Consider the following 18,012-nt stretch of genomic DNA (forward strand, 5'->3'; position numbering starts at 1 on the left):
GGGCTCCGGCTGTGAATTGGAGCTGAATTGCAACGTTCTGTGATGGGGACGGCTTCTCACGTGAAGCGTCTTCGTGCACGCTTTGTGCCCGGCTCTGCCCATGCATTCATTGCAGCCAACGTTGATCAGCAGGAACCAGGAAGGAACGAAACAAGAAATTTCAGACTGATGCACGCACGAGCTTGAAGTATGGTGAACTTGGTGAACATGTCGAACACGTCGAACATGTCGAACATGTCAAGCACTGGATGCTGAGATGTTGAGATGTGTGGAGCTGGCGATGCCCCGCATCTACAGTCAGTAATGAGGGCTGTCGACCCTTGAAACCAGCGGTGACGAAGTGCCCCACATCCAAGCAACAGCTCAGGCACAGGCACAGGCAAAGGCACGGGCAAAGGCACAGGCAAAGGCAACTCCTACACTTCGCCCGCCTTCAATTCCTCGCCAGCCTGCTCTGCGTCTCCATTTTCTTTGCCAAGATGTCTCTCGTGTCTGGTGAGAGCGCTGTGCCCTCGTTCTGTGGCGTTGACCAACCGAGATAGATGCCACCTGGGCTGCTTCGCCCACAACCACCCGTGGCCAGCCCACGCCCCTCTCCTCAGACCCCAAGGGGGAGCGGATAGCCTACGCAGTAAGTGGCCAGCAGCACCGCCTGGAGACCAAATGGGCTGAGACACGTGCTACAGTCGGGCAAATCCATCTTTCTGCGCTCCATCGACGACCCCTCGGTCAGCAAGCAGTACACGCAGCACACCGCCCAGACCACCGTCGCCCGTTTCTCGCCCTCTGGATTCTACGTAGCAAGTGGCGATGTATCTGGAGCTGTCAAGGTCTGGGACTGTGCAGGCGAGGGGGCTACGAAAGGTGCGTTGGCGATGCTGGAGGCATCCATCCATGGGCCGCGGGCGACCGCCAACGCTGAAAGTGAAGCTGACCGTGTGCAGGTGACTACCACATCATTGCCGGGCGGATCAACGACATTGCATGGGACGGTGACTCGCAGCGAATCATTGCTGTCGGCGACGGCAAGGAGCGATATGGGCACTGCATCACAGCAGACAGCGGCAACAGCGTAGGAGAGATCTCAGGACATTCGCAGCAGATCAACAGCGTCTCGATCCGTCAGCAACGCCCACTGCGGGCGGTCACTGGGTCAGACGACAGCAGCCTTGTCTTCTACCACGGCGCACCCTTTAAATTCAACACCAGTCTGCGAGAGCAACACAACCGCTTCGTCTTCGGCACCGCCTTCTCGCCTGACGGCTCAGTCTTCGCTAGCGTGGGCGCTGATAAGCGAATATGGCTGTACGACGGAAAGACCGGTGAGGCCAAAGGCCAGATTGGAGAGGGCGTACACACCGGCAGCATCTTCGGCATCTCGTGGGCAAAGGACTCGAACAAGTTCGTCACGGCTAGCGCAGACCAAACCGTACGAATATGGGACCCCGAAGTAGGCAAGGCTATTCAGACCTGGCGCTTGGGCGAAGAAGGCGTTGTCAGCATTCCTGACCAGCAAGTCGGTGTAGTCTGGCCCACCGGCCGTAGCGACGGACTGATTGTCAGCGTGGATCTGGAAGGAAACCTCAACTACCTGGTCGACGGCAACCCCAAGCCGACCAAGGTTGTCCGTGGTCACCAGAAGAACATCACATCTGCCGGTATCTCAGGCTCGACGTTTGCCACTGGTAGCTACGACGGCCGCGTCCTCGCTTGGGACGTATCTACAGGGCTTGCTGATAAAGTCGGGGGCGCCTCACACTCCAACTATGTCGCAGGTATTACCGCTGCCGATTCCAAGGGTCAGGCTGAGCTCTACACTGTAGGCTGGGATGACTCCTTGAGGTCGATTTCCGTTCCTGACAAGATCTTCACCGGCGAGGCAAGCGAGCTTGGTTTCCAGCCCAAGGGTATCGCTGCCACAGGAGACGTTGTACTGGTTTCCTCCGCTGAATCGATTGCCGTGTACTCCAAGGGTTCCAAGGCTAGCTCGTTGTCGGTCAAGTACGCTCCCACCTCCATTGCCGCGTACGGGTCTATCGTTGCGGTTGGTGGAGACGACAAGCTCGTGCACATCTACACGCTGTCTGGTATCGAACTCAAAGAGACCGGCACAGAGCTCCGCCGTGCTACAGCCGCGATTTCAGCGGTTGCCTTCTCTGCCTCTGGCTCCAAGCTTGCGTTCGGGGCTAGTAACGGCAAGATCTATGCATACGAGGCTGGTGGAGAGTGGAAGATCATCACCGACCGATGGAGTGCGCATACAGCCCGTATCACATGTCTGGCTTGGGACGACAGCGAAAACTACGCTGCAAGTGGAAGCCTGGATACAAATGTCATGGTCTGGAGTGTCGAGGACCCCGGCAAGCGAATCAAGGCGCTGAACGCTCACAAGGATGGTGTTACTGGTGTGGCTTGGCAGAAGGCATCCAAGGTCCTAAGTGCGGGAGGTGATGCCAGTATCAAGGTATGGACCGTCAAGACGTAAATCGGACACAGGAAGGATTTAGCATCCTCGCCGTAGCACACCTAGCATCCTGACAGGAACCATTCACCAAAAACACCTGATGCGTTCACTGTGCGTCTAGTCTTGTCATGTATATCCCCGCGGCATACAAAGTTATCAATGCAGGGCGTCAGTCATGTGCCAGACCGGCGGCTCTAAAGGAACTTAGTTGTGAGGCGAAGGTATGGTAGGTTGTGTCCCTTGTAAACATTTGCCGTCTCCCCGGGTTTCACCGCCACAGGACCCTACACGGCTCCCACTTCAACCACCATCAATTCTATACCCTTCTGGAGTCCCCCCGAGCGGCAAGAGCACTCCATACGATTGATTTTTAGAAGGTTCAATCCAGGATCTCGAAGCTGCAAAAATACGTTCGGTGTGGCATGGAGGCCTGTAGCGCTATCATCCGCGTTCTGTGGCTTGCGTCATCCGTTGCCTGCTTTGCCTAACTACTTACAAGTCCGCCTACCTTAACAATGCGCGATTAACAACACATGAGGCTGAATCTGCAGCCAAGCAGAAGTCCTCCAAGACTAGGGCGAGTGCCCTTGATATGAAGCTCGCATTTATATGGCTGCCTTGTCTGGCTGTTGGACCTCGCTTTCCCGGTTCTTTTTGCTCTTCTTACGCAACACTCGCAGCTACTGCGCACTACTTTTATATACCATTCAATTTTAGTTCAAAATTAGCGTTACGCCTTTGCATCACTTCTATCTTACGTCTGTTTCGCCACACAGATGGGCGACCCGTACAACTCCGGTCACGACCAAGGCTACCTCCATGCAACCGGTGACGGAAACCTCAGCAACATGATCAACTCCAATGGGTACGACCCATTTCAACAGCAAGCGCTCATCAATCGAAACACCCATTCGTCGACGACATATTCTTACCATGATTCGACCAACTATCAGTTGTCTCCCCAGGCCGCACAATATTCACCTAGGCAGCATCAGGCTAAGACTCACCCTTGCGACGCACAGCTAACCCCACACACCCGCGGTACCCTCCCCTACCAGTCAGAAACAATGTCTCGCGATCCGTCACATACTTCGTATCGTTCCTCGATGTCTTCCGGTCAACAGTATGGAAGTCCGCACTTCGAACAGCGCAACTCGGCCCCAGGCATCTGGTCCTCAAACAGACTCGACATGCAACGCTCAAGATCTATGTACTCTGACGCCTCGACGTTGCACAGTCAGCCAATCAATCCTCATCTCGATGCACCTGAAGCGTATCAGCAGTACGTCGACTCTTACGATCCAGAGCCAATATACGCACTAGCGACGAACTTTCTAACCACGACACGGCGCCATTCACCAAACATGCATCTAGATGAGTCGGTCATCGACTTTTTCTCCAACACAACGGACGTGAACTTATCGGATTTTGGAATGGGAGATATTGGTCGCAATGCCGGGTAAGTACAACCCTCGTAATTCAACGCAACGTTACATCACCTGTGCAGCACCATTCTATTCGTAGAGTAGCCGCGAGCCCAGGACTGTGAGCTACCATCCAGGCCAAGCTTCCGCACATGTTTATGCTCGGCCGAGCTTCTTTCGTCGCCCATCCTGGCTTGGAGCAGTATGATCAGGACGACTGGAAGGCCCGTCATAACATGCACGGATCACGCATCTTGACCTGTCTTCTACTCGTTGGCTGGACCAAAGCCCCACTTCACCTCTACGAGGCGCCACTACAAATTTCAATAAATCAAAGCTGAGCACACAAACTCTAAGTAGTTATCTCGTTAGATGAACTGCATTGCAGTTATCAAATGCCATCCAGCGCAGCTACAGATGGTTGGTCACCCCGAACTCCAACCAGCCAGCCCTGTCCATACGGTTCGTTCATTTGGCGCACAAACGCGAGAACTAAAAGCTGCACGACAAAACAACCCTGAGCTCTCGCCATGAGGTTCAATTCATTCTGGCCTGGAATCCGATAAACATAGGATAATACAGCGGATCTGCCACGTCTTGGACAGAATACATCCACGAAGCGACCAGTGGCCTATTTCCTGGTTATCTTCGAGGCAGGTAAGTTTTTACGAGTTCTTTTGATATCTTGAAGCGGTCCTGTACGCAAATTCACTATTCGCGCATCACATCCAATATTTCCGCACCTATGGCTCATCAAACCACATGGACATACCCCACTCTGGTCATCGTGTCATACATCCTGTCTTGCTCATTTACATGTTGTGCAATATATCATCTCACCCTCTGGACCCATCTGTCTATGTCAGCCAACACACCCATACCATCTAGAAGGTCCCTCTCGCAGTACCTTCCAGTGAGCAGTTCTTATTACAGCAAGTCTGGACACCCACACAAGCCAAATTCCCCAAGATCCATATGTCCTCAGCGTCAAAATATGAATTGCCCGCCTGTTCGGCAAGTCCAGTACAGTCACTTCGACTTTCCTAGGAAGATGGATTCACGTCAGTGTTCCACAGGTCCCTTCCTATCGGTAACCATTTCCACACCGAAGTCAGCTATAAACGTTTACATAACCTTTGGTACACAATCACCTTCTAACAATAAATTTAACAGACAGTCAAGCTACCTGACCACTCTAACGCCCCACATTCGTCCACGTGCAAAGTCCGATGGCCACTCTACTCAGCGCCCCCGCCCCTGGTAGGCCCATGCTATGAAACACACTGCTCTCCATAAGACTCACAAATCTTCCAGTACTCTGCTATCAGCTCTGGAAGATAAGACGGCTGCTGACCCTTCCGACTCGGTAACGTTACAGCCACCTCTACCTGCGCAACAACCGAAACACCGTGTTCGCGCCCGCACTCCACCGTCAGACTCGGAGTCTGAAGTAATCACGGGCCACGTGCTCGCATCTGGAAGATTCAAGTGCTCTGATCCCAAGTGCGACAACTTACGCTTTGGCCGGCAGGCCGACTTCAGACGCCACCACATCAACGTCCACGCGTTGAAGAAGAAAGAGTATTTCTGCACGGTAGAAGGCTGTGACCGTTCGAGAAGACCGTCGAGAAAGAGCAAAGGTCGCAGCTTTGGCGCACGCAAAGATAAGATGAAGGAACACGTGCAGACTGTGCATTTCAAAGAGAGCAAGAAGAGGAAGAGATCATCCGGGACCGCAGCGGATGACCAAGACGAATCTGACGAAGATAGCGGACCAGAAAGCAAAACATCCCTATGACTCTGATCGAGGAGGTACGGCCCTCTCGCTCTTATAAACAAACGCATCACTATGGGGTATCTGTTCGGGTTGCAGCATTCAAGGCGCCTCGGTGCATTGGTATCAGTCATTCAGTATGGTGGTCTGCAAAACATTGCCTTTCTTTCGTTTGATGGTGGATTTTTGGCTTTTGTACACGTCGTCAGATCAGAAACAGAAGATGAATACTAGCCTGGTTGAGCTGCAACACAGTCAAATAGGTGTCTTACCAATATATCATGACTGTGCATATATGTAAATTGTATATAGCAACTGATCAACATTGACTCGCGCCTTCAATCCACTAAACCTGCCACTGACCACAGCGCCCGTTCTGTTTGACCCGTTACATGCACCACATTACTTCCGTAATTTGAATCCGCTGTCCTCGGTCTTGATGCCATTCTCACGCCACACAATCTCCGTTTATCTTCTTTGTCCCTTCGCTGCTGCTAGAGCACGTGAGCCAATCTTGCCGCTTGCACACCATGGAAGATACCCTCATGAGGCATAACATACCTTTTTAGCAGTCTCGTTAACTCTGGAAAGTTCCAGGGACAACAGGGACGCGGTATTGTGACGCCCATGGCTCGTTTCTGTTGACATCGATTCCATAACTTCACCTCGCTTCCAGAGACGAAGACATACCACACCTCCACAGTGCACACCGCATGCTGATACAAAAAGAACCGATTCTTCGACGGGCTAGCAAAGCTCCATTCAGGTTGAATGATTATGGTTGGGTACAGCACTGCAATCGATCGAAGTCTAGCAGCAGTGATCTTTCTCGGTCTTTGGCACAAGATCGAGCGAGGATAAGGTTCCTGAGTGGCGAATCCGTTGTAAGTTACTGCGGGGCGGATGTTGTGATGGCGAGGAAGAAGCCGCGTAAGCGCACGTTGGAGGAGTCGTTAAGTGTGTGTTCGCACAACGGGAAGGCGGGCGCGGGTGTCTCTTCGCGCTACGATGCAAGCGTAGGTGCTGGAGTAGCTGGAACGCTCTATGCTTGTGCCTGTAGGACAATCCTTGCAGCTTGCATGTGTATGTGGGCCGTTTGTTGACTAGACTTCCGTTTGGATGTCAAGTATGGGAGTCATGGTCGATCCTGTGTCCATGTATTTCGTGCATGGAGCCCTGTCAAATCAGAAGACGTTAACTTTGCTCTTTTGGAAACTGCTCTTAAATGCGTAAGACGAAATGCCACAATGTCCATATGGCACCGCTAGGTTGTTGATTGTGATGTCAATGGCCGTTCATATTCCATTACATGTTCAACAGCATCTCACCCGCTCCCTGCATAAAAAGCTTAAACGTGTCTATTACACCCACACCCGATTCCAGGGAGGGGTACGAGCTCTAATTACCAGCAACGACAGCCAAGCCCTCATAGATCTTCTTCTTGACCTTGAAGAACGTAGCTGCATCACCGCTCCTGGGATCTACAAAACTGTATGCTCCACCATCAACCTCAATAGCTCCTGCTGCCGTCTTCCTTACAGCAACTGTACCATTGATAACCAGTACACCTTCTCCTCTGAACTCAGCTTCCATACCAGAAGCCTTCATGAGCTTCCTTAGATCAGCAAGCCTCAGGTCACCGACATGGAATGGCTGCGCCACAGAACGCACAGCAGTTGCCATGTTCATTGGTATGACATCCAGAACAGGCGTATCGTCCGATGCCTCCTGACTCACAGGAACAGCCGGCGTAGCTTCGAGTCTCGCTCTCTTTTTGGCCGGAGCTTCGTCCTCTTCTTCCTTGGGCACTGGTTCAAGACTTGCAGCCTGCAGTCGTCCAGTAATAGCAACAACACCCAAGCCATGGACCTTCTGCCATCGTAGGTTTTGTATCATACTGCGTGAGAGCTTGACGGACCAAGCATTTGTGTCGACGCTGGCATCGACCAAGACCCCGACTGCAGGCGTAAATACATCAATGTTACTACCTGCTTCGATGGAAGACAGTGTTTTCCGAAGCTCTTCGGCGAGGTCTTTTGTTTCTGATTCCTCGCCTGCAACGAATATGAGGTTGCGCGGCTTGATAAGCGGTATGAGTGTTTGGATCGTGCGTCGGTCATGCAGACCAGAGAAGTCGATATAAGTGATACGACACCTGATGTTGAGCGTTTCTGAGCCGACGAAGACCTTTGCCGGCCCCTCGATCTTGTCCGGGTCGTCTTCTGGCTCGCTCTCTGGCTCGGCAGGCGCATCTGCTACACCGTCCCACTTTCTCTTTTGACCGACTGCATTCTCCTTCTTTGCTGCATCACCACGTGAAGGCTCGCCTGCCACATTGTCCTCTTCTTCCGCACGGGCAAACTCTTCTGGTCGAATAAGGTCTCCGAAATCATCCGCGCGCCTTCGCTTGGTAACAACAGGGAACATCTTGTCAGTACCTTTCTTGCCCTGGACTTCGAAGTCATATACGTTCTTTCGCCTGGTAAGGATGTTGACACCCATCTCAGCATCGGTCTGATCAATCTTATTGCGAGCATGTCGAAGGGTAGCTGTTGTATTGAGAGCCTTTCCTTGATGTGGATGTACCATATCTTCTGAGTCTTCCGAGCTTTCTGATGTTGTTGATGATCGGTCATCTACTACATCGGCGGTCTCCATGTTGGTAGTAGCATCCCCGCCCATGGTATTGTGCAGTTGCCGTTGTCTCGCTAAATGTTGCTGATAAAGAGGCACCTCATCGCCCTCGAGGGCTACTGCTCGAGGTGCGCGTATAGATGTCGGGCCCGGAGATTCGACAATCGTCGTCGATGAGCCCTGTTCGATATGTGCGTTTTGCTCGTTCCACGTCTCCCATAAATATCTTCCCAAGCCCTTCTCTTTCCCATTGAGCTCTCCAACACGTTCTGTCAAGACAACCAGGTTCTTCTCGTCTGATGCTAGGCTCTTGATGGCATCTTTAGAGAAGCCCCATTCTAAGGAGCTGTCGCTCGCCAGTATCACGCGTGGTTCAGCGTCGCCAAGCATACGTGTCACACGTGTTTTGCGCTCCAGCAACGTAATGTGCCTGAAGTCAAAAGGCGGCCTTGCGCCTCTGTCATCCTTGCCGCCACCCGTGCGACCCTTGCTCTGTTCCTGTCCATCTGCCGCACCACCTGCTCCAAATTCTTTCACGATGCCTTCATCCATCCACTCAACCATGCTTCGTACGTAGCGCATCGTCGCACCACCTGTCCTGCTTGCAAGGTACAATTTTGCGTTCTTTAATGGACTAGTACTGTCCGCTCTACTAGCTTCGTTCTGCCATGTTTCTTCGAGGAGGTATGATAGTTCGAGTATGCGAGCACTAGAGTCAGAAGGGATCAGAACTGAACCCCCTTTCGCTACCGTATCTCGAATCATAGAAAGAAGAGCCTCGTCTCTTTGGTTACCCTTAATGTTCGTGTGCTTGCCTGAACCCTTACTACTGCAAATCAAAGCAGTGGGACGGCGCAGCTGTTCCAACACTTCAGATCCGCCTGTGCCAGGTCCGCCTAACCATGCAGCTCCAGACAGCACGTGCTCTCTCGCCTGATTCCAGTCTACCGCGTAGACGACTGACTCCATGCCGTGCTGTATATGCCATATTGTGCCTCCCAGTGTATGACCTGCGCTGTATGCGGTGATTGTAAGGCCATTAAGAGGGGGTGAGTTCGGCGATGCGAGCGGCTGACGTGGTTGCGAGTATTTGAGGGGATTCACGAGGCCGAAGTAGTTCGCGATCTCATCATGCGTAGGCGCTTGGAGCAGTATGTTCGGGTTACCTCCACCTGGAAACGCAGATGGATATGCATATGCCGACTCGCTGAGGGATTCGATCGAGATTATGGAAGCTGCTAGTGGTGTGGAGGCGTATAGATCCTGAAGAAGTGTTCGTCCAAGTGATATGACGGGTATCGTTGCGTAGACGGGTATGCGTGTAAAGGCTGGGATGTTTTTGCAACAGTGTACGTATGCACCGAGATGTGCGGTGGTTGCATGAGTGAGCAGAATGAAGGAGAGCGTAGGGACATGTCTGCAGTCAACACAATCAGCTATATTCTTCATGTATTGTTTGTCTACATACAGCTGTACATGAAGACTTGCACACGAAGCAGAACCTACCTTTCAATCTCTTTAAGCTTGTCCACATCGAAGCTGTCGTCCCAGCCAACATCAATCAGCACCTTTACACCGCCATCGAACTCGAGCAGTGACTGAGATGCTGGAGACGCAGATTGCGCACCGAGCAAGGGTGTGAAGTTAAACATGGCGATGACAGCCAGCTACACTGATACACGCGACTTGGCTATCAGGTAAACATAACGGCCTGTCGTGACGGAGAAGCTGGAGAAGCGCGTTGCTTGTTACTTGGATGGGTGACTGATTCGAGACGCGCGCGCGCAGTCCGTTAGCGCGTGCCAAGATGTAAAGACACCGTGCAAACACTGCAAACCAAGCAAACACTACCGGCCTACCTCCACATCTACACTTTGTATGACTACGACGATCCTACTTTCCCTCAAAACAAAAGTCGGCGTCTTGATGAAATCAGTCGGCCCGTATATGCATATATATACTGCGGTGTATTGAGCATGCCGTCTTGTGTAATGCCAACACGTGACAAATTAACGATCACTTTTCCAAGGGGGAATAATAGAATGAGTCGCACATCAGGCTCTCCACCTTCCTGCAGACGAGCGTCCTTCGTGCAAGGTATTCAGGTGTTCAGGTCTACTATTCCTGCCCCATGCAATGCTCGAGACAGTCTCTGCCATCACTTCCCCAACTCTTCGTCTGATGCTATCTCCCATACACAAGTCCACAAGCCGAGAGGCCGGTGGCTCTGGAAGCAGACACGCTTGCTGCTGTGAAGTGGCAATCTGAATAGGCCCAACATTGGCTGTCCATGCAACTGTCATCCTGTCGAGTTCGTTTAACGAGTGACACGGCACAGATGCTCCAAGCAAACCCCGCGCCAGTGCATGCCGCTAATATATGCAAGTCACACCCGCTTCGTCTTTTTTCTCCACCTTCGGCCCTCGCTCGGAAGCCTGATCCCGCTCTGCATCGTTTCAAAGGGCTCATAAACTGGCTAATGTAAGAAATCCTTCTCTGATCTCCACTGTCACTGCACTGCAGGGTCGGATATTTCGAGAGCCCCGTACATCTTGGACTTCGTCGTACACCCTCTAAAGAGATAGAGATGTCGTGTACAGATCTCCCAATCACTCATGCGTCATGACAGTCGTCAGCTGGCAGGCACTCATCCTGGAAATTATCGCATCCCGCTCAAAACGGTATGATCGCGATTGCGCAGGGTGTCCAGCTCCACATTGTGATGAGACATCACCCATGAACACGACTACCTCCGATTCATGCTAGCACGCTAACATTTCTGGGTTGATTCGTCTTTCTCTGTGGTGATGCGCCTGTCAGTCCTTGCACAATGAGCTAACATTATCACACAGATGGGTCTCGGGACAATCGTACTTGACGCCACACACAGCAAGTGTAAGCCAGGTTTGTAGACTGGCGTCAGTACATCATCGTCGGAGCTTCTCGGTAACAGCTGAGATCAGTGCGGGCACCCTTTGGGTGCCAACCTCGGGGGCGTGCTCGTTTTGAGTTTGTCAGTCCGTCCGCGTTTCCGCTCCGCCCGCTACCGATCTTGTGAAATCAAGTCCAATACGGCTCCATCTATGCTGCTTCGAAAACTACGAACGATAAAAGACGTATATTTGTTCAGGGGAAAGAATCCTGCATTGAAGATGTGCAGTTCGGTCTTTTTCGCCTGGGCCAGTAAAAGGTCATTGCGGACAGGCTTTTATTGCTTTTGCTGACGGGCGCAAGCGAGCACCTCTTCGATGCGGGGAGAGGACCTTTTCATCAGATCTTGGGCTGACCGTTGCCTTGCTGAACCTACCAGGACCAGTTCCTAATTGTAAAGATCTCTGTGTGCCCTTGCCATCCTGGTAACGTGGCTGATAGCTCGAAACGTTCAACACGGCAGGCTCACCCGTCTTTGCGTCTCTGAGCTTCATGCCTGCCATCTCCTGTCAAGATTGGGTGTGTTCGGGCTTGCTGTCATTTGGCCAGGTCCTGACTGCAGGAACGATGTCGTCAAGTCACACGTTGTAGCGACGATAGGAGTAACACTGCGTGCTCCAGGCGCCTTGCGTTGTGGGGCGGATTATCAGCTAGGAACGCCTCAAAGTCGACAGGAAAATCGTGTGCCACTAACTCTTGAAGTATGCACGGCCGTAGAAGCCATGGAGTCAAGCTGCGAACATAAACCGTCACGACCAGAAACTCGTTTGAGATGGATGAGCCTTGGCAGTTGTTCGCAGGCTAATCTGATAACGTGATGGGCCAGCAGACAGTTTTGGCAGCGTATTTTTTGCATATTTTGCCGCTTTCCACCTTGGATCATCATCGCCTTTCCGCTGGGATGTGTCTGACCAACAGCAAATCGAAGCTGGCACGAGAGGACGAGGTGCCGCCGATGAAAAGCGATGCGTGTCTGTCAATAAGATCCGCGCGGCTTAGCCAGCACGTTACATTTCCACGAGGCTTGACATGTCTGTATCACTCAGCTAGCGCTCACGCCGGCAACTCTTTTCGAAGCCACATGCAGCTCCCGATGCCTCTGAGCAAACGTTAACATAGGTCCTTGCGTGCACAGTGCGCTTACTCCTCTTCGCAAGCTTCGGTCTGCTCCCTGCTTTAAGTAGATGGCGGCCCGGTGCGCTGGATAGAGTGGAACCGTTAGTTGCAGGGTTATCATCCATCGTGTATTAGAGGCGAATTCGTCGTCGTTGCAACGACGCTATCTTGGCCTACTATAACCTCTCGTCCTTCCCGTGTGCGCAGCCTGGCCTCGACGTATGCCGGCTTGCCTTTCTCGCCAACTTTACGCCTAGCATTCCGTTACCTGGATCCTAGTCGATAAAAGTCGTATCACCTTCCCGCTCAGACGATCATCATCGAAACGTCTCTTGCTCCTCCCACGATTGCCCAGCTCGGTCCCTCCTTACGTCTGCCACTATTACGAGCATTAGGGCGTTGCCACACAACAGGACCTTCAGTTCACAAGATCGTTGACTACTTCAAGGCCGCCGCCGGGTTCAGTTGTCTTCCGTGCGACGCGGGATCGCAGTTCGTTGCACCACGTCCCGTTAGTTGTTGGTCCGCACCTGTGACTCGCTAGGCGTATCCCCCACTCGGGCGCTCCACCACTCGAAGATTCACGAGTAAGCCGTGTGAGGTTTCTTACAACAATACTATTGAGTTTACCGACAAGATACTAGTCGCTTCATCTCGCCACTATCCCAGAGCCAAGCGACGTCTAGCAATAGTAGTGCAAAGCTTTGGGGTGCTGCAAAGTCGAACACTCTGCTGCACAGAGTTCAGCCTGGGTGCTGTTGGACTTGATCTCAGCTTCGACTATACACGACGCCAACAAATTCTTTTGCGTCCGATGTTGCCTAATTGCCGGTAATAGCACTCGAAGTTGCTTCATCATCAGACCGAATGAGCTCATCTACTTCCATCGGCCCTTCGCCGCCAGGCGCACCCATTCGTTTGAGCACCAGCTCGTCCCCACCGCCCTCAATGTCCTCCGCCAGCGATTCTCCCTTAACAACACCCAATTTTGATTCAAACATCTTCTCGACTTCCGACTCACAATCAGACAGTCGACGTAATTCACACACAAGCCCCGATGATATCATACCAAAAGTCGAAGAGGCGGAGCTCGATTTAGCAGATGTCAAGGAAGAGACAGACGACACTCCTATATCTCCAACAGAACCCGTTCGAATACGACGAGCTCGTGGTCGACCACGGATTCATCCGCCCCGCTCACCGACAACTCTTTCGAAACAAGCCAAGGCACGGTCGAAAACAGGTTGCACAACATGCCGAAAACGAAAGAAGAAGTGCGATGAAACTAAGCCCTTCTGTAAATCTCGCCACTCATCCATACAAGAACCGCACTAATCGAGCACAGGCCTTTCGTGTCAGAAGAACAACATCCACTGCGAAGGCTACAAGCCTCTAGAGATCTGGAAGAGTGGCAAGGAAAGAGCAGCAGAAGGTTGGTGATTGGCTGTATTTTCGATGACAAAAGCTGATTGACTATTGTATAGCACGGAAACGAAGTGAGGACATTCAATTCGATCTTCCTCCTCTGATGGAAGGTGTTGAGAGTGACCTCGACCGTTCGCTCCTGCAACATTTCGCCAATCGAGCTAGTGCCGTCCTTACGCTGCACGGCGATAAAGCAACGAACCCCTTCACCAAGATCCTGTTGCCAATGGCACTGCAACACGAGGGCTTGATGCACTCAGTGCTGTGTTTGTCTGCTTCACACATGTACTCCATAAACCCCTCGCAAGAGTATGAAGATCGACAAGCATTCCATCGCGGCAAAGCATTGCAACTCCTAAAACATGACCTCGAGCGCCAGAAGGCCGGAGAAGGTGGAGTTATGGTCTATGAAGACTCCAATGTAGCTCAGATCCTGCTCCATCTCCTTCACTCGATCTGCGATGGGAACACATCTGGTGAATACCGTATGCACATGGTCGCTGCGAAACAGATTGCGATGAGCCAAAAGTCTGCCAACCCAGAGTTCCAGTCACTCTTCGACGAGTTTTTCTACTACCACTGGATTGCAAGCCAGATTACTTCCATGGACGGTACTGATGTACCAATGATGGATGACTTCAGCCTGCCGTTTAAGATCAACCCCGAGACTGCCGGTCTTATTGGTGTATCCGATGGCTTGTTTGGCTTCATCTCTAAGATCAGTAATCTGAGACGACGACTGCGATCTCGCATCGACAACAAAGTCGAACCGACTATGGACTATGAAGCGTTACTTGCTGCACATGCCATCGATTCAGGTTTGCGCGGCTGGGTCTGTCCGCAGACGCCAGGCACGCCTCGCTACACGATCTCTATGCTTTATCGCCAGGCTACATGGGTTTATCTATACCGCACAACAAAGAGCTCTGATCCCCATGCATACATCAAGAGCGCCGTAGACGACGGCATACGGTACATCAATGAGCTGCCTGCTGAAGGGTGGATTCAAAGCAACGTTCTTCTCCCGCTCTTTCTCATTGGTTGCGCTGCATTCGAACAGCAGCAGCGCATCGAAATCAACCGAGCGTTCGCTGGCCTTATCGCTTGCACGGGCCTTGGGAACATTGGCTTCGCAAAGGAAGTCGTTGACGACATCTGGAAGCTCATGGACGCTGGAGACCAAGAGTCTTGGGACTGGGAAAAAATCATCAACCAAAAGGGCTGGGACTTCCTTGCTACCTAAGACGGGCTTACACGCCTCATCGGGCATTCTACTTCACTTCTTGTCGTTGCATTATCACGGTCACATCTACGGAGCAAAAAGGAGTATCGAACACGGAGATTGTTCTTCTGGCCCGGAAATTGCTCTTTTGGGATGACGGCTCGCATCCTTCGAGGCATGATGGCAGCGCGGTTTGCATTGAACCGGCATAAGATATCCCATCGCATGGGTGCAGCGTGTATTACTCTCGACGAACGAACATGGGTACCGTTTTTGTACGGCATTCCCTTGGGACGGCTCTGCGACGGATTTCTTGCGCACATGTAGCATTTGAACGGTTGGCGAGTTTGGTTTGCATCTTCGATCTGCACAAACATGATGCATTTGGCCAGGCAGATTCACACACATGGCGCGGCGGTACTCGTTGCAAGCATTGTCAATAGCTAGAGATAGCAAGCATGTTGTAGTCGGGTTCCACGACACGTAGCTGGACAGACGCCAATGCGGCTACAGTTACAGTGCTGCTCGAATGCCAAGCGCTCTGTTTGTGGATCGATGGTGATCGACCGAAGTGCCAGGATGAGGAGTTGGCAAGCTGCATGGCGTTGTCTAGAGCCTCGTCTCGGAATTCCGCGCTTCCGCGCGGCACCGTTTCTCCTCCAATCCGAAGGCTTTGAAAGGCACCGTACGTTTTGCCAACTTCTGTTGTGCGATGCGGAAAGATTGGGGACACTAGTTTGCACCTCCTCAAGAACACAATATCTGCAATATCGTGTTAAAAGGGGGTCGCGGTTCCCGAACACATTGCAGCCAGCCATGGGCAGATCGCCGCCAGGTTCAGCTTCGCGGTCTGGCTTGCGTGCTGTGCGTGGGGGTAGCGTCTCCAGCCTCGGTATACCTTCCTGAATACTTGACCTCTACATGATGCCCTTGCACCTTGCACTTTGCAATTGGCGTATCCAGTGTCGGCCCTTCCTTTGACGCCAGCGTCGCCCCCACGCGGTTCGGGAGTTTGCGCAATATGCTCTACAATGGGGGTGCCTGAACGGAGTAGAAATACGAGCCGCTTGCACTGAGCATCTGGTGATCTTTTACAAGAAGAAGACCCTAGCTGCGGCAAATCGTATTTCTACTCCGTTTAGGCACCCCCCTTGTACTATGGTACAGTTGGTCAGTTGATTAGGCTAAAAGCCTAAAAGTAAGGAATGGTCATGTCTGTGCCTCGGTCAGGGACTACGATTCCCGAGATGATCTGGAGGTGGCATCGTAGCTCTACCCTTCTAAGATGATGCTGGTAGGTCTGTAGCTTCTTCCCCCACTCAAAGCGTCTCGTACTGTTGATGAGAGCTTGAGAGGTTTTTAGGCCACCGTCTCCACATTTCCGACCCGAGGCATTTCATTGAGTCGTTGCAATCCCACATCCTCCTTTTCAATATCTTGGTATTCTAGCTGACATACTCCGGATCGCAAACGTGTCCCCCTCCCTCTGTGATCGTCATGTGTTTCGGATGATTCGGATAAGCAGGGTTCCAAGGCAGCAGCAGTCAGCCTTATCGTATCACACCGTTTGTCGAGGTCTCGATCATGCCCGCCCTACAGCCACATGTGCCTCGTGATGTACTCCGTACTATCCAGTACGCTTCCAGTAGTCTTCCACTTCCCAATGCAGCACATCGCTTGCAAGGAGCCCTCAAATGGATCACAGTCCACTAAAAAGTTGATACCCCAGCTGTCAAGGCGTATGGCGAACCCAATTCGGTGGTGCCTGCATGGATTCGCAATACAATGTCGATGATGCAGGTCACAATGCGAGATCCAGAGTGGAGTGATAACGTGTACCGGTAGCTTACCGCTTGCCTCGCACTCACCGATGTCAGCGAGGCTAATGCACTGCCCACAAGGACACGATTGCGCCATGATTTGGATTGTTAATGCGAACGGTTTTCTGATCGCCATGGAGAATAGGTAGGGGTCGCTGGTTGGGCGAACTGAACGCCTCGCGGACCTGCAGCTGATCGCTGCGCGAGCGATCATGGCTGAAGAGGTCATCGGTCGTAGACCGCGAGATCAAAGTGCGGTGACAGGCATTGGTATGAGGCTGTCAGTCCCTGGCGTGTCGGTGTAGGTCCAGGATTCGAATTCGGAATTCTTTTCGCCTAGGTATGACCAAAAGCTGTATAACGTGGGACGGGGGCTGAATGGTGCGATGATCTGGATTTGGCAACACTCTCTACACGAGACACTATAGCTTTGTTTTGCTAGGAAGTCCTTGCATAGCACTGAAGGTGTGGTTATGAGAGCCGCAAGCCGCATGTCAAAGTACCTGTTGCCGTCCTTACTTCAAGTTCTGCGTGTTTTCTGTTTGTGCAAATTTGCATTGCTTTAGGACTCGATGTACATGCAGTAGTTAACTTCCAGAGTCTAGGCAATGCGCAGGATTCATCCGTCCGACACCAACAAATGTAGCTGCAAGAGGGGTCGAGCAATCAGGGTGTGTGATTTGTCGGCTTCCACACCAGCCGGTGTCCATTCATGTCGTCACTATATTTTCTTTGGGGTGCTTGGGCTGGTATTCAAACAGAACAACGGAAGGGCCACAAAACTGAACCTGACCAACGGAGAAGAGCTGCTTGGAGAAGACGAACCATAAGCGGCAGGACTTTCGCAAGTCCCAAAAGAATGGAATGGATGCAAACATGCCAAGCGTCAAGCTACCGTATGCGTGCGCGCAACGCCCGCTTTTTACTAGTCAAAATAACTAAAAGTATGTACTTTAATATAGTCTGACTCTATACCTAAAGGTCTGATTTTAAAAACCTTGATATAAAATATAGTTAATCTCTATTTGAGGAGATAGTTAGCTCGAAAGTTGTAAAAATTTGATGTTTTTACTAGTAAAACGAGGGCGTTGCGCAAATGCGCACACAGATACGGTAGCGCCCGGCTCTATTTGCTGCTGCAGCTTATGTTGCACTTTACCAACGCAAATGTACACAGCTTGGAAGCAAAAAAAATTGTGTAA

The 18,012-nt window shown here is 51.8% G+C and overlaps 5 protein-coding genes across 5 annotated transcripts, besides 1 other annotated feature; 4 read left to right on the forward strand and 1 right to left on the reverse strand.

The window, feature by feature from the left end:
- The first annotated feature begins 364 nt into the window (after window positions 1–364).
- Window positions 365–412: a tandem repeat.
- A 67-nt stretch (window positions 413–479) lies between these two features.
- EKO05_0000464 (WD40 repeat-like protein) lies at window positions 480–2,485 on the forward strand (the record flags this gene model as incomplete). The annotated part of the gene is made up of 4 exons (XM_038936394.1): window positions 480–495; window positions 543–631; window positions 687–864; window positions 945–2,485. The coding sequence occupies 4 exons, from the start codon at window positions 480–482 to the stop codon at window positions 2,483–2,485; spliced, it is 1,824 nt and encodes a 607-aa protein (XP_038803005.1).
- A 755-nt stretch (window positions 2,486–3,240) lies between these two features.
- EKO05_0000465 (uncharacterized protein) lies at window positions 3,241–3,927 on the forward strand (the record flags this gene model as incomplete). Its single annotated transcript, XM_059635438.1, has 1 exon — window positions 3,241–3,927. The coding sequence occupies one exon, from the start codon at window positions 3,241–3,243 to the stop codon at window positions 3,925–3,927; it is 687 nt and encodes a 228-aa protein (XP_059491421.1).
- Window positions 3,928–4,633: 706 nt separating this feature from the next.
- EKO05_0000466 (uncharacterized protein) lies at window positions 4,634–5,686 on the forward strand (the record flags this gene model as incomplete). Its single annotated transcript, XM_038936638.2, has 2 exons — window positions 4,634–5,148; window positions 5,203–5,686. The coding sequence occupies 2 exons, from the start codon at window positions 4,634–4,636 to the stop codon at window positions 5,684–5,686; spliced, it is 999 nt and encodes a 332-aa protein (XP_038803006.2).
- Window positions 5,687–7,060: 1,374 nt separating this feature from the next.
- On the reverse strand, window positions 7,061–9,948 carry EKO05_0000467 (uncharacterized protein; the record flags this gene model as incomplete). The annotated part of the gene is made up of 2 exons (XM_038936968.1): window positions 7,061–9,713; window positions 9,803–9,948. 2 exons carry the CDS (start codon window positions 9,946–9,948, stop codon window positions 7,061–7,063), a joined length of 2,799 nt encoding a protein of 932 aa, XP_038803007.1.
- Window positions 9,949–13,210: 3,262 nt separating this feature from the next.
- Window positions 13,211–15,011, forward strand: EKO05_0000468 (uncharacterized protein; the record flags this gene model as incomplete). Its single annotated transcript, XM_038936570.1, has 3 exons — window positions 13,211–13,640; window positions 13,689–13,775; window positions 13,828–15,011. The coding sequence occupies 3 exons, from the start codon at window positions 13,211–13,213 to the stop codon at window positions 15,009–15,011; spliced, it is 1,701 nt and encodes a 566-aa protein (XP_038803008.1).
- Window positions 15,012–18,012: the final 3,001 nt, after the last annotated feature.

Source organism: Ascochyta rabiei, chromosome 1 (genome assembly GCF_004011695.2).
Source record: "Ascochyta rabiei chromosome 1, complete sequence".
Classification (NCBI taxonomy): domain Eukaryota; kingdom Fungi; phylum Ascomycota; class Dothideomycetes; order Pleosporales; family Didymellaceae; genus Ascochyta; species Ascochyta rabiei.